This window comes from Carya illinoinensis, chromosome 5, assembly GCF_018687715.1.
Source record: "Carya illinoinensis cultivar Pawnee chromosome 5, C.illinoinensisPawnee_v1, whole genome shotgun sequence".
NCBI lineage: Eukaryota > Viridiplantae > Streptophyta > Magnoliopsida > Fagales > Juglandaceae > Carya > Carya illinoinensis.
In genome coordinates this window covers 31,611,340-31,623,973 of record NC_056756.1, presented here as the reverse complement: position 1 = coordinate 31,623,973, position 12,634 = coordinate 31,611,340, and the positions used below count along the sequence as shown (strand labels likewise).

General features: G+C 35.6%; 1 protein-coding gene across 3 annotated transcripts; it reads right to left on the bottom strand.

Annotated features, from left to right (window-relative positions):
• Positions 1–4,704: 4,704 nt before the first annotated feature.
• On the bottom strand, positions 4,705–8,996 carry LOC122310502 (myosin-10). Of its 3 annotated transcripts, none has more exons than XM_043124408.1 (6): positions 8,640–8,996; positions 6,917–8,515; positions 6,746–6,822; positions 6,461–6,572; positions 6,147–6,263; positions 4,705–5,227 (listed from the first exon to the last, which is right to left on the bottom strand). In XM_043124408.1, the coding sequence occupies exons 2-6, from the start codon at positions 8,339–8,341 to the stop codon at positions 4,877–4,879; spliced, it is 2,082 nt and encodes a 693-aa protein (XP_042980342.1). In that variant the 5' UTR covers positions 8,342–8,515; positions 8,640–8,996; the 3' UTR covers positions 4,705–4,876. The 3 variants fall into 3 exon arrangements, with proteins under 3 accessions (XP_042980342.1, XP_042980341.1, XP_042980340.1); XM_043124407.1 differs by having other exon boundaries at positions 6,917–8,468; XM_043124406.1 differs by having other exon boundaries at positions 6,917–8,996.
• Positions 8,997–12,634: the final 3,638 nt, after the last annotated feature.

Below are 12,634 nucleotides of genomic sequence, written 5' to 3'. Positions count from 1 at the left end.
GCACGCTTTCAATCATCTCCAAAACAATCACATTTAATTGCAGTTAAGCACATTCTTAGATATCTTAGTGGTACAATTAACTTAGGGTTATGGTACCCTAAGCACACATCTTTCGATCTAATCAGCTACACAGATGCAGATTATGCTAGCTGTAAAATAGATCGAAAAAGCACTAGCGGAGCATGCCATTTCTTAGGTCATGCACTAGTTTCCTGGTTTAGTAAAAAACAAAATTTTGTTGCACTATCTACTGCTGAGGCAGAATATGTTGTTGCGGGTAGTTGTTGTGCTCAAGTTCTCTACATGAAACAACAACTTGAAGATTTTAAACTCATGTATAATCACATTCCAATCAAATGTGATAATACAAGTGCTATAAATCTTTCAAAGAACCCAATACAACATTCTACAACTAAGCATATTGAAATAAGATATCATTTTCTTCAAGATTATGTGCAGAAAGGCGATATAGTACTAGAGTTCACAAACACACACGATCAGTTAGCAAATATTTTCACAAAGCCTTTATCAGAAGATATATTATGTATGATCAGAAGAGAAATAGGTATGATGCATGCTATGAATATCTCTTAAAAGATAGACCAGAGTCAATAAAAATAGAGATAGATTTTTTAAATACTTTTACATAAACTTGAGATTCTTAACCTCATGTTTGAGACACTCATTCTCTTCATACAATATCATGTCATTCTTATCCATGGGAACCGGCAAGCGGAATGAAGAATCTGATAAAGATTTCAACTGTTTATTCTTCTGCCGAATGATTTATTCCCTTGTGTGAGACTCTTGAACAATTCGTTGAAGTACAACAATTTGTTTTTTGAGCTTTTCAACTTCTTGATTTTTGGCTTGTAGCCGCTGAGAAAAAGTAACAATAGAGGAAGAGTAGCGAGTCCCAAGACTCACCAAGTCATAAATAGCATCAGAATCTGACTTATTAGTCAGATTATTATTTTCTTGTTGTAACATGGCACCAATGGCAGCTGCAGAAAGGACAGGAGGTTGAGATGCAGAATGCCTCATGGATGGATCTAGAGAAATGTTAGAAGAATAAGCCATTGAGAAAAGAATAGAAGGCTTAAAACGAGAATGTTGAAGGAATGCAGATGAGTTATAGAGATGAGAAGAAAACTTGATGCGAATTGGATGAACTTCAGGACTGATTTTATAGAGATAGCATAAAGAACAAGACAAGCTATCATCCAAGTCAAAGAGCAATGTATTTTTTTCCTGATCGGTGAAAATGACATTTTTTAGAAACTTGAAGCCTTCAATCTCGTTTGTCAACAACATCAGACAATTTTTTCAAATCTCTAGCCGCACTTGTCGGGTCACGGACGGATGGAATTTATTTATTTATTTATTTTTAACTATCTACAGTGTCTACTAACCCACCGTTTTCTTCAGGTCCATTTACTTGTTGCGGATCCTTTTTAATGATGCCAAAAGGGAGAGAAGTGTTAAACTAGAACATTAACATTGTTTGAATTGCTAAACTTATTATATATGCTTGAAATTATATTTATACTTTTATTTGAAAAATTAATGCACATTCTCAGGGGGAGCTTAAGTATTAATACAGGTTTTAAGTTCTGTCAAGTATTTGTCATCATCAAAAAGGGGGAGATTGTTGAACCCAATGTTTCAAGTTTCATGTGATTATAAATCTACACATGGATTTTGATGATAACAAATGAATTCAAAGAATAAAAGAGTTTCAAGCTCAAGTTGTCCATACAATGAAGTCAAGCACATCAAAGAACCAAGTATGAACAAGAAGGAAATAAGTTCACATTAAAGTCATAGAGTAATGTTGTAAATCTCTTAAAATTCAAAATTAGGATTAATGCTCAAAATTAATATTTTATTATAAACCATTAAAATACATTTTTCACATGTGCATGAATATTTTTGAAAATTAAATTTGAAAATTTTGAAAGATGATTGATTGTCATCTTTTACATGTGCATGCCTTGATTAAAGGGTTGAACTTTGAAAATATTAAAGATGATTGATTGTCATCTTTCACATGTGCATGTTTTATTTGAATATTTTTAAAAGTGATTGATGCTTTTTTAGACTTATACAAAAGGTAGATGATTTTGTTTGAAAAATTTGAAAAGTAAAGTGTGCTCATTTTGTCATCTACAAAAAGTAAAATATTAGGTTTGCATTTTTTGAAAAGGAAAGTGTGCCCATTTTGTCATATGCAAAAAGTAAAAGATTAGATTTGAATTTTTTGAAAAGGAAAGTGTGCTCCTTTTGTCATATGCCAAAAGTAAAATATTAGGTTTGATTTTTTTCAAAAAGTGAATGATGTTGTCTTTGACAATTGAAAAAGAAGAACCTTTTATTTGAATTTTTTGAAAAAGTGAATGATGTTGTTTTTGACATGTGAATCTTTTTTAATTTGAATATGAAATCTCATATGCCTATAAATAGATCATTTGAGAGCTTCACATTTACAATATCAAGAGCATACAACATTCATTCAAAGTTTTCATTCTCTCTTTTCTAAGCATTGAGCCTTAATTCTTGTTCATTTTGAGAGATATAGTTTGCGCTGTGTTGTTCTTATTTCACTCATTGAGGAATGTTTTCTGATAACCTACCCACTATCAGCACTTGTATAAGAAAAAGGGTGTGTATAACCCTTGTGCATGTAGAAAGTATTCTACACGGGGAATAGTTGAATCACCACGTGTAAGGTGATTGCAAGTGTAAAGGGTATTCTACACGGATCATTTGTAGCGGTGTTGTTCAAAGGTGTAATAGGTTTCTATCTCTACCTGAAGAAGGTTGAATAGTGAATTTGGGAATCCTCAAGGGGTAGATTGAGGCGAGGACGTAGGCAGTGGGGCCGAACCTCGTTAACATACTGAGTTTGCTTCTCTCTTACCCTTACTCTTTATATTTATTGTTATTTCATATTCTGTTTATATTTTATATTTTATATTTGATTTATAATTGTTATTTTTTTAATACAACTCAATTCACCCCCTCTTGTGTTAGTCATCTGGGCAACACTAGATAATCAACTGAGTCTAGTGGCGCAGACTATAACATATTCTGATACTTCTAACTACCTCAAACAATTAAAATCTCTTTTTTAGAATCATAGTGAGTGATAACACTGACTATGTTGACAGACAGAAGCCTTTGCGATTAGTCGATTCGTGAAAACTTACGAAGATTTCACAAGGTTCCTAAAGTCTATAGAAATTCCACCATTGAATTTTTAGTGGGCTATTACACATCAGGTCTATAGAAAGAAAATTATTACAAGTCTCATGTCACATGCATTTGGATTGCAAAGTGTTTTTAACTAAAAAAGTGTTTCAAATACTAGGACGAGGAAATGCCTAATGGAACTTTTATGTCCACTTAGGAGTTTAAAATAGAGTGGAAGCTCTTGGGTCAACAAAGTATATCGATGGACCTCGGATGGATCCTTGTGGAAAGGATACCGGAATGGAGTAGCATCTAAAGCTAGTGGATGCCTTACATGTGTTATATGTAGTGAAGATGAAATATGCAAACTGCTGCATAAGTTAAAAGATTATGACATAGTAACTAAGGTCAAGTGGGTCATTAGTTGATGCGGTAACTAACAGGAAACAATACGGTGCATAGTGGAGCCGTGAGGTATCTAACTATATGTGATGTGAAATGAACAAAGTAATGAGCTCAAAGATATGTTACATGTTCATGGATCAAAATGAAAAGATGGAAAATATGTTTTATTGAAAGGTCAAAGGATTTCTGTTACATGTTGTTTTTGAAAAGTCAGAGTTGAATATGTCAAGTTTTATGTTAAAATACAAGTCCATGCATTCATTTCATGTTTTGCCCTTATATAGCTATGTTATTTGGTGTATGTTGTATGTTAATTTACTGAAATTTTCTGAAATCTCACCATAATAGTTTCCAGTACCATTCTTCACTCGAAATGGTAGAAGTTGTGGCAAGTACATAGGATCTCATTTAGAGCCATGAATGAAATCAATGAGCTGATAGAGGACAAATTTACTATAGAGGCTCGTGTAAGGATGACAATAGGACCAGGCTACTCAAGCTCCAAAAGGCTTATAAGTTAAAGAAGAATATGGTTTTTGTGACAGGATATCTTGAACAAGTTAGAGATTATTCTATGAAGGCAAAGAAAGTCACTTTTAGCTTGGGACTTCTCAAGCTAGAGCCTGAGCCCTTACAGACAAGGGGAATTTTCTTCCTTACAAACGAGAAATTTTCAGACAAGGAAAATTTTCTTCCTTACAAACAAGGGAAATTTTCTCAAGTGTGACTAGCAACAAGACCTTAGGGCTAGTAAAGTTTCTCGTTTCTTAAATTTATGATTTATTTTGTTTGTCCCTTTGTTTTTAGGAGATTTTCAAAACAATGTCTATTTTGGAAGTATTTGAACATAAATTTAATCTTTTGGAATAATTAAGCTATAGTACCACATTATATTTGCCACCAATCTTACTTAGCTTATGAGAATTTTTCAGCTGTGATTTATTGCATATTGCTAGATCATTAGATGCATTACATCTTAACTGTCATGTATGGGAGTGTGTAGCCTTAAATTACATTTCTTGACGCTTCAGTTACCTTCCAATCTCAAATGGGAGTTGAGGGCATCATAGAACCCAAATAATAATTAAAAAAAAAAAAAAAACCATCAACACCAAATTTTCCACCACGATTCACTTCGGCTCAGCACCAAATTACAGCAAATACTAGGGAGAATCTCAAGAATGAAGTTGCTATAAGCTACCATTGCTATGCTATTTTTAATTTGATAGACCACGGTAGATACAAAGAGGGGGAAAAATAGAAGGGAAAAAAAGTATAATCATAAAAGAGGTTCAGAAAGCTCCATTTCATTGGAAACCTGTTGTTCTATCTCAGACCCGCGGACACCTACGAAGTCCATCCCAAGCCACTGCCACGGCCAGCATACATATCTAGGCCTATTTTGGCCCCTCAAGTCTTCCCGGTTCTCAAATTCTTCGAGCTGACGGGTAAGCTCCTCTAATCTATCTCTCAGCCTGGATGCCCTCGAGTCTGCCAACCTCAATGACTTCTCAGCTGCATCTCTTGCAGCCATGGCAGCAGTGGCTGTCTCTTCTTTGAATTTGAGCTTCTTCTCAGACTCCAACAGGGCTTGCTTAGCTTCTTGAAGCTCCTGCTTAATTGACGACAACTGCAGGCATCCATAATTTCACTAAGAACTTAAACAATATTCAGAACAATCACAAGTTTTTTGTTTTTGGTGGGGAGGGAGAAGTGTGGGTGGAAAACCCCCATAGAACATGCTAAAAATACCAATAAGATGAAACATACTGTTGAAAATAGTAAAAAAGGAAACAATTGGAATGTTAGTGCATAGTAAACAGGCTGAGAATTATATATTTCGCTGTAAAATATAGTAATTGCAAGTACCAAATATACATTCTAATCATGAGCACAATGTTATGATGTCAAACGATCAAGTTGTCTCTGATAGTGGATCTAGTGAATTTGGAAGCTTGAAAATGGGCTTCAATCAATCCCCTCGTGTTTGTTTTTTTTTTTTTTTTTTTTTCTTTTTTTCACTTTTTAACCTAGTATAGTTATTGTCATATTCTAACAAAAAACAAATTTACCCTATATAGATCGAAACAATTATCACAAAAAAGTGCCCAAATTATTTAACAATTCTTTGGCTTGATATGTCTGATGGGAGATAATTTCCAAAGATAAAAATAAAAATAAAAAGTGCTGAAATTATTTAAAGATTCTCTGGCTTGATATGTTTGATTAGATAGAACCTCCTTTACATATAACTATTTATCACCCACCTCCCAACCCCACCCCCCCCCCCCCCCCCCCCCCCCCCCCCCCCCCCCCCCCCCCAAAAAAAAAAAAAAAAACAATATATACTGCTTTTTAAGTCATTATTCCTTGGAGGATAGCTTAAACAAACTCCTTTTTTTTTTTTTTATAACTATTTGACTATTCTATTGAGTACCAAACTGATGAGAGTACGAGCATGGATAAAAAATTACTGCTGTAACGACCAACTAGATATCAGTGTAAAACAGATAAATTGTATGCTTAGGCCAAATAAGCAACAAGCATACCTGCGCCGCAAAGTCTTGTTCAATGCCTCTGCCTGCAGCCGCTTCTTGCTCTGCTGCTACTTTCCATCTCGTGATTTCTTCTTCAGCAGCAGCAATGTCCATCATAAGCCCTTCAACCTACAGCATACATAGGAAGTTGATACCAAAATGCTCAAACAAAATATATTTCAACTTACTTTTTAAAACAATGAATTACAATGAGGATCACAGATTACTTCTCAACTTATACTTCACTGCGCATCAAACACCACCAAATTGAAGGGACAGTAACATTAAATTTGGATATAACAGCTAACAAAACATAAATAAATTACACTTTCATTCGCTACTCTCTCCTTTTCTTCGAGTTCCTCTATCCGTTGCATTCTATGGTCGAGCTCCTTGGCTTGAATCTCTACATGCTCTTTAAGTAAGCTTGACTCTGCCCTTCATACAGTAAAGGAATATGCAAAAATAGAAAAAGATCAGATCAGGATAAGTGAGAACGTGTCAGTTTGACTCTCATTGAAAGCTTCCTCAACCCAACTTTCCAAAAGTAAGGTGAACACGAAAATGTCAGTCTACTTGGCATATACAAGATTAAGAATGATATCAGGTACCTTAGTTCATCCACAGAATGTTGCAGCTCTATAATCTCAAGCTGAGATGCCTTAACAATCTTCTCCAAAGCACCAGCCTGTGTTCAACACATAAACATCTTAGCAAGGACGTTTTAAGGGTCAAGCACGTCCCAAATGCTTAAACACAAATTAAAAGTAAGAAAAAGTTACCAAAGAGTATATCTCATCACCCTCTGTCCCTGGCACATCCACTTTGTCATTGGGATTTGGAACCTTTCTATCTTCAAGAAGCTTACTGAATTTGAAATCTATCCCAGCCTCCCTCAAACCATTTTCTGCAACTTGAAACAGTGCATTCCCTTTGGACGATGGATCCATTGCCATCCTATTTGACAAAGCACTCCTAAGTAATGATCCAATATGCCCTTTCTCCTTGACCAGTTGACCTACCGTTTCATCCAAACCCTTTATTTCACGATTCTTCTCCTCTACTAAATCCCTGGTCTTTTGAACAACAATTTTGATGAGCTCATAAATAGACTCCATCCCAGCCAAAGCAGCACGTATATTCTCCTCCATGTCCGTTTCCTGTGGAAGAAACAACGACTCGGAGAGCTCTGACTGGTCCAAATTATTAAAATCAACTATCTTGATCACATCATATATCCGTTCATGAATTCTCGACACAAGATTCAATTGATCAATTAGCAAAGGCCTCTGTGATTCCATCTTTGATTCTAAACTCCTCAACTTGTCATCATACTCACTGACTATCTGCCTCAGCTCCGAAGCCTCATTCTCAACCTTATTCAATTTCTCCATCGTCTCTCTTTCAATTTCAGATATCTTTCCGTCCTTTCCGGCTATAGTCTTCTCCAAAGTCTCAAGAACCGAAGCCTTCTTTGCAACTTCTTCCCTCAACCCATTCATCGTTGCTTCAAGCTGAGAAACCTCAATGGCAATCTCATAATTCCTCTGCTCCATCTGTTCCCTTGTTTCATTCCTAGATTTAGTCGTGGCATCAATCTGTCGTAGGAGCTCTTCTACAATCTCGTTCGTCCGTTTAATCACACCATATGCCACCGCTGGCAACCCCGTATATTTTAGCGACCTCGGCAACCCACCCACTGTGAAATTCTTGATATTGCTAACCTTCCCCGATATCTTCTCTATCCCAGTTATCAGCATATGGCTAGAAGTCTCAATCTCCGATCTTAATCCGTCCCTCTCCTTCACCGCTTCATCAAATTGCTTCGCAATCTCATCTCTCTGCTTCGAAAGCTCTTCTTTTGCTCTATTCGCCTCAGCCAATTCCGCCGTGACCTTCTCACTCGACCTCAGAGCTTCTTCCTTCTCGCGCAGAGCTTCGTCCCTCTGCCTCCCGGTCTCGTCGCGCTTCTTAATTGCTTCGTGAGCCAGAGCCTTCAAGCGGTTGAACGAAACCTGCAACTCCGATTTCGAGTTCTCCGACACCTCGCGAGCCTGCCGCTCGCGATCGAGTTCGGCGAGAAGCTCACGAAATTTCTCGACGGAGATATCCTCCTGAGTCGGATTCTTGATCACGATCGGGATCGGTTCTTCGCCCTCCACGTCGCTGAGAACCGCATCAGCGTCTTCACCACCCGCACTCGCCATGGCAACAATTATAACCACTATTGCCGATCCACTAAGCAAACCTGTCTATTTCGAATTCGATCCAATCGCCGATGTTCATAGTCATACACGGAACGTATGTACGCATGTATATAGAGAGTTTCAAACCCTAGAATTTGGAGGCCAGAATGTAGAAATTATCAATTACTTGCCCCACTCCCCACAAAAGAAAACACGTAAGCAACCGAATTATGACCTTAAAGCTGGGGATTAGATAATTAATTATGCAAAACAAAATAGCTTAGAGGGGTCGGATCTGATGAACACCGGGGAATCGTACCTTAAAGAAGAAGATAAAGAAGAAGACGGAGCAAGCAACGGTGCGTAAATGGAAAACAACGATGCGACGATGGCTACCGACCAGTCTTCCCCCCCCTCTTCTGTGATTTTGGGTTTTAATTTAAACAAAAAAAAAAAAAAATTTTATTTTTTAAATAGTTTTGGTTTTGGTACAGCGCAGATGCAGCATAAGGATATACTATACGCACGCTGCCGTCCTTGAGAACGTGCCACGTCGGATACAGTACAAAGGATTGCTTTACAAGTAGCGAGGTGAAGTTGGAGGAAGACGAGGAAGCTTCACTCTGTCTGCCTTTTAAGACCCTGAGCCGCAGAAGATGACAGCCTAATTTTGTGATACGTTACAAAGACAAGAATTGAGCATGGGTTCGGGGAAAATGGGTGAAATGAATGCATATATGATGTCTCTATGACATAGCAGCACGCGACCTGTGCGCTGAGATATCAGGATCGAGGGCGGGTAGGCGTAAGCTGTCCTAGGGCATTCTCATCCATTCTCCGTAAACTCTTTTATAATTTAACTAAAAAGTAAAAATCACATTTCTTTTATTTTTTTTTTTAATTTTATTCATTTTTTAAAAACTTTCACATTTTCTATATCTTTTTTATTCTATTAAAATAATATTTCTTTATTACTTTTTTTCTCTTATTTTCATTTACAATTACTCAATATTTTTTCTTATATTTTGAGCTATTACTCTAGTGAAAGTTAATTTTTGTTTTTTTGAGTACATGATAATATTCTTAAAATTAATTTTTTTTTTATTTTCTTAATTATTTAAATTATTTTTAAAATTATTATTTAAAAATAAAATAAATATAAGAATGAGAGAAAGAATAGATGATTAGAAGAATAATTTATTTTATTTCTTAGAGTAAAAAAAATGATTTAAGGGATAAATAATAATTTTTTATATTTAAAAATTTAATGTTTATCTCCTAAATATTTTTTTTTAAATAGAAATTCCGATATAGGAAGAATTTTAATTAAAATCGTAAAATGAGCATCAAATTTTAAAGAAAATAGTATTACGGGACACCAGCTGCGAATATCTTAAGAACAGACAAATTTGTATCGAGAATAGCCCGGTCCAAATTGGCTCTGTGTGTGGTCCTTTTATAAGGTTGGTTTGGGCATTCCCTTCTCTGGGCCTGTTATGTCGAAGACCGTAGCCCACAAATGTCCAAAGTATCTTTTAATAAGGCGAAAAAAAAAGGAACTCACACTGTGTAATTTATAATATAAAATATTTCAGGAAAATATTCTAACGATAAAAATAATTCTATAAATTAATATGACTTGATATAGGTTATTAAATTATATAATTATTTTTATTATAAAATAAATTTAATAGATCAAATGAAACAATATAAATTTATAGAATTACTTTTATGTAACTCCTTTATGGATGTACAAACAAATAATTGTAATATATATTATTTTTTATAAATATATTTCTACAAATTTGATCATATACACTCATATAAAAAGTGTACAGCTTAACTTATATAGGATATGATATTGTAGTTAAATTCAATACTATACTAGTATGTCTTAATTAATATAATTATTTTAAAATAGTGTACATATACTACCATCATATTCTTTATTAAAAAATTATATTCAAACAAGTTTGTAACTTTATAATATTTTATTTAGTTTTTTCTTTCTCATTTCTCAAAACTCAATAAAATATCTTAAATCAAATAATTTCAATATTATTTCAATTTTTACTACTATTCATAGATATCCAAACGGGTCCTTACTAAAGTGCTTATATGGTATAATTTAATTTGAAAGATAAATTTTACAAATTATATCTTACTATTTTAATAATGTGAATGATGCGCTCTACACATTGACCTAAAAATAAAATAACTATTCATTCCTAACCTAAAAATTAAGTTGTCCAACGGTCAGTCCGCTGATTGCTAACCCATCCTGAAATTCACATCACAAATTAAAAACAAATCAAACAAAATTCACAACAAATTTAAAAATTCACAACAAATCAACTCAAAATGTACAACAAAATCACAAATTCATAACAAAACCTTAAGAGGATAGGTGAACGGGAGAGGCGAGAGGAGAACGAGAGAGGTGAGGGACATTTCAAAGAGCTCAGCGTGAACAACAGAGAGCTCAGAGAGATGTTTCAGAGAGTAAAGAGCTCGAAGAGGTGAGGGACAAGTCAAGGATGAGAGATCTCGGAGAGATGAGGGACAAGTCAAGTGACGAGCGGTGTGAATGAGGTAGGGGAAAAAAGTGATCCCTTCGACGTAGTTTTTGGTCAAAACCAACGCCAACCAATGAGAGAAAATGGCATGGAGCAACTAACCATACCAGTCATGGAGAGGAAAAACACAGGTTGTATCAACTTCGGTAGTTCTCGATCCCATAGCGGTGATGGTCATCTGAGAGAGTAAAGAGAGTGTGTTGGAGAGAGAGAGAGAGAGAGAGAGAGAGAGAGAGAGAGAAGAGGGGAGGGAAAAAGATGATCTAATTTCGAAAATGACATTGTTTGGTTTCAAATCAAAGGGTGTTGTTCCACTTATATTTTTGTTTTCATACATTATGCATAAACCAAACCACGTCATTTTAGTTGCGTTTTGTACACTATAGGCATAAAACAACATCATTCCACCTAAGTGGAATGGCTTCATTTTGAGTACAATATATATAAATATATATATATATATATATATATTTCTTTGATTGACCGGTTCAGCGATTTGAACCAAGTTCAAACTGAAACTTAATCGGTTGACATTGGTTTTTTCTGCTGCACGCCTACCGATTTTCCACAAGTTTTAGCCGGTTTCTGACTCTGATAGCCAGTCTCCATCAACATAGGTCAGTTCGGCCAATTCCCGTATAGCCCTAAAAGGAGGAGAGAATGGGAGGGGAGGGTTGCGCTATGGGGTGAGGGAGGAGAGAGAAAAAAGAAAGAGGATCGGAATGAAGAAGAGGGAAGGGAGGGGTTATTAAACCCTAGATCTAAACGACGTTGTTTGGTTTAATACGCCAAATGGCATCATTTCACTTATATTTTTTTTCTATACATTTCATGTAAAAGTGATGCCATTTAAATAATTTAAGTGAAACACCTTCATTTTACCTAAGATATAATATATATACATATATATTTATATATATATTATGTCGGCCATTTCGGCAATTTGAACCTGGTTCAGATTGGGAACGAACTGGCCAATGTCAGTTTCTTGTATTTCCTACTATTGGCTAATCGGTTCTCCATCGGTTCCAATTGGTTCCTTACTCTAGCAGTAGGTTCTCGTCGGTGACGGTCAGCCCTATCGGTTCCCATACACCCCTAATATACATAGTACAAGTCAGGAACCACTAGCATGGGCCCGGGGGTCCAAGCTTCCCTCCACCTCGAGTTGCAGATCCTAGGAAGAGGCTCCTCCCTCATATTGTTTTCATCATTATTTCAAAACTTCTCAAGGTTAAATCGCTGGCCTAAGGGTGCACCCTGAAACTTTACAATGTTATAGGGTTGCACACTTCAATTTTTCGTAGTTGAGGATGCACATTGCGCAAGGCATAGAAGTTAAGGAAAAAATCTACGTATAATTATACATGAAATCAATCGGAATGAGTTGCCATGGCCATGAAAATTAAACGTTTTGCATTAACCAATGTTCATCATCTAGCATCTTGGTTCGATTTGTAACAATTAAAAATTTCACATCATTTTAAATTTGAAAAATTATGCTTTGTAAATTGATCAGTTGATTTCATGATATTGAGTTCGTGTGCATGGGGCTAGCCCAGAGACAAAATACTTCGTCCTGAACTTGATTGACAAAACTAATGGTTTTACTTAGAGTCAAAGCTTCTAACTCATGAGTGATATTGTCTAATTTGACATTAATATAATTGTTAATGTTGTGTCTTGTACACTTTTGAGCCGGACTTATAGCAACTCAGGTCTTCGATTTTGGGCCTGC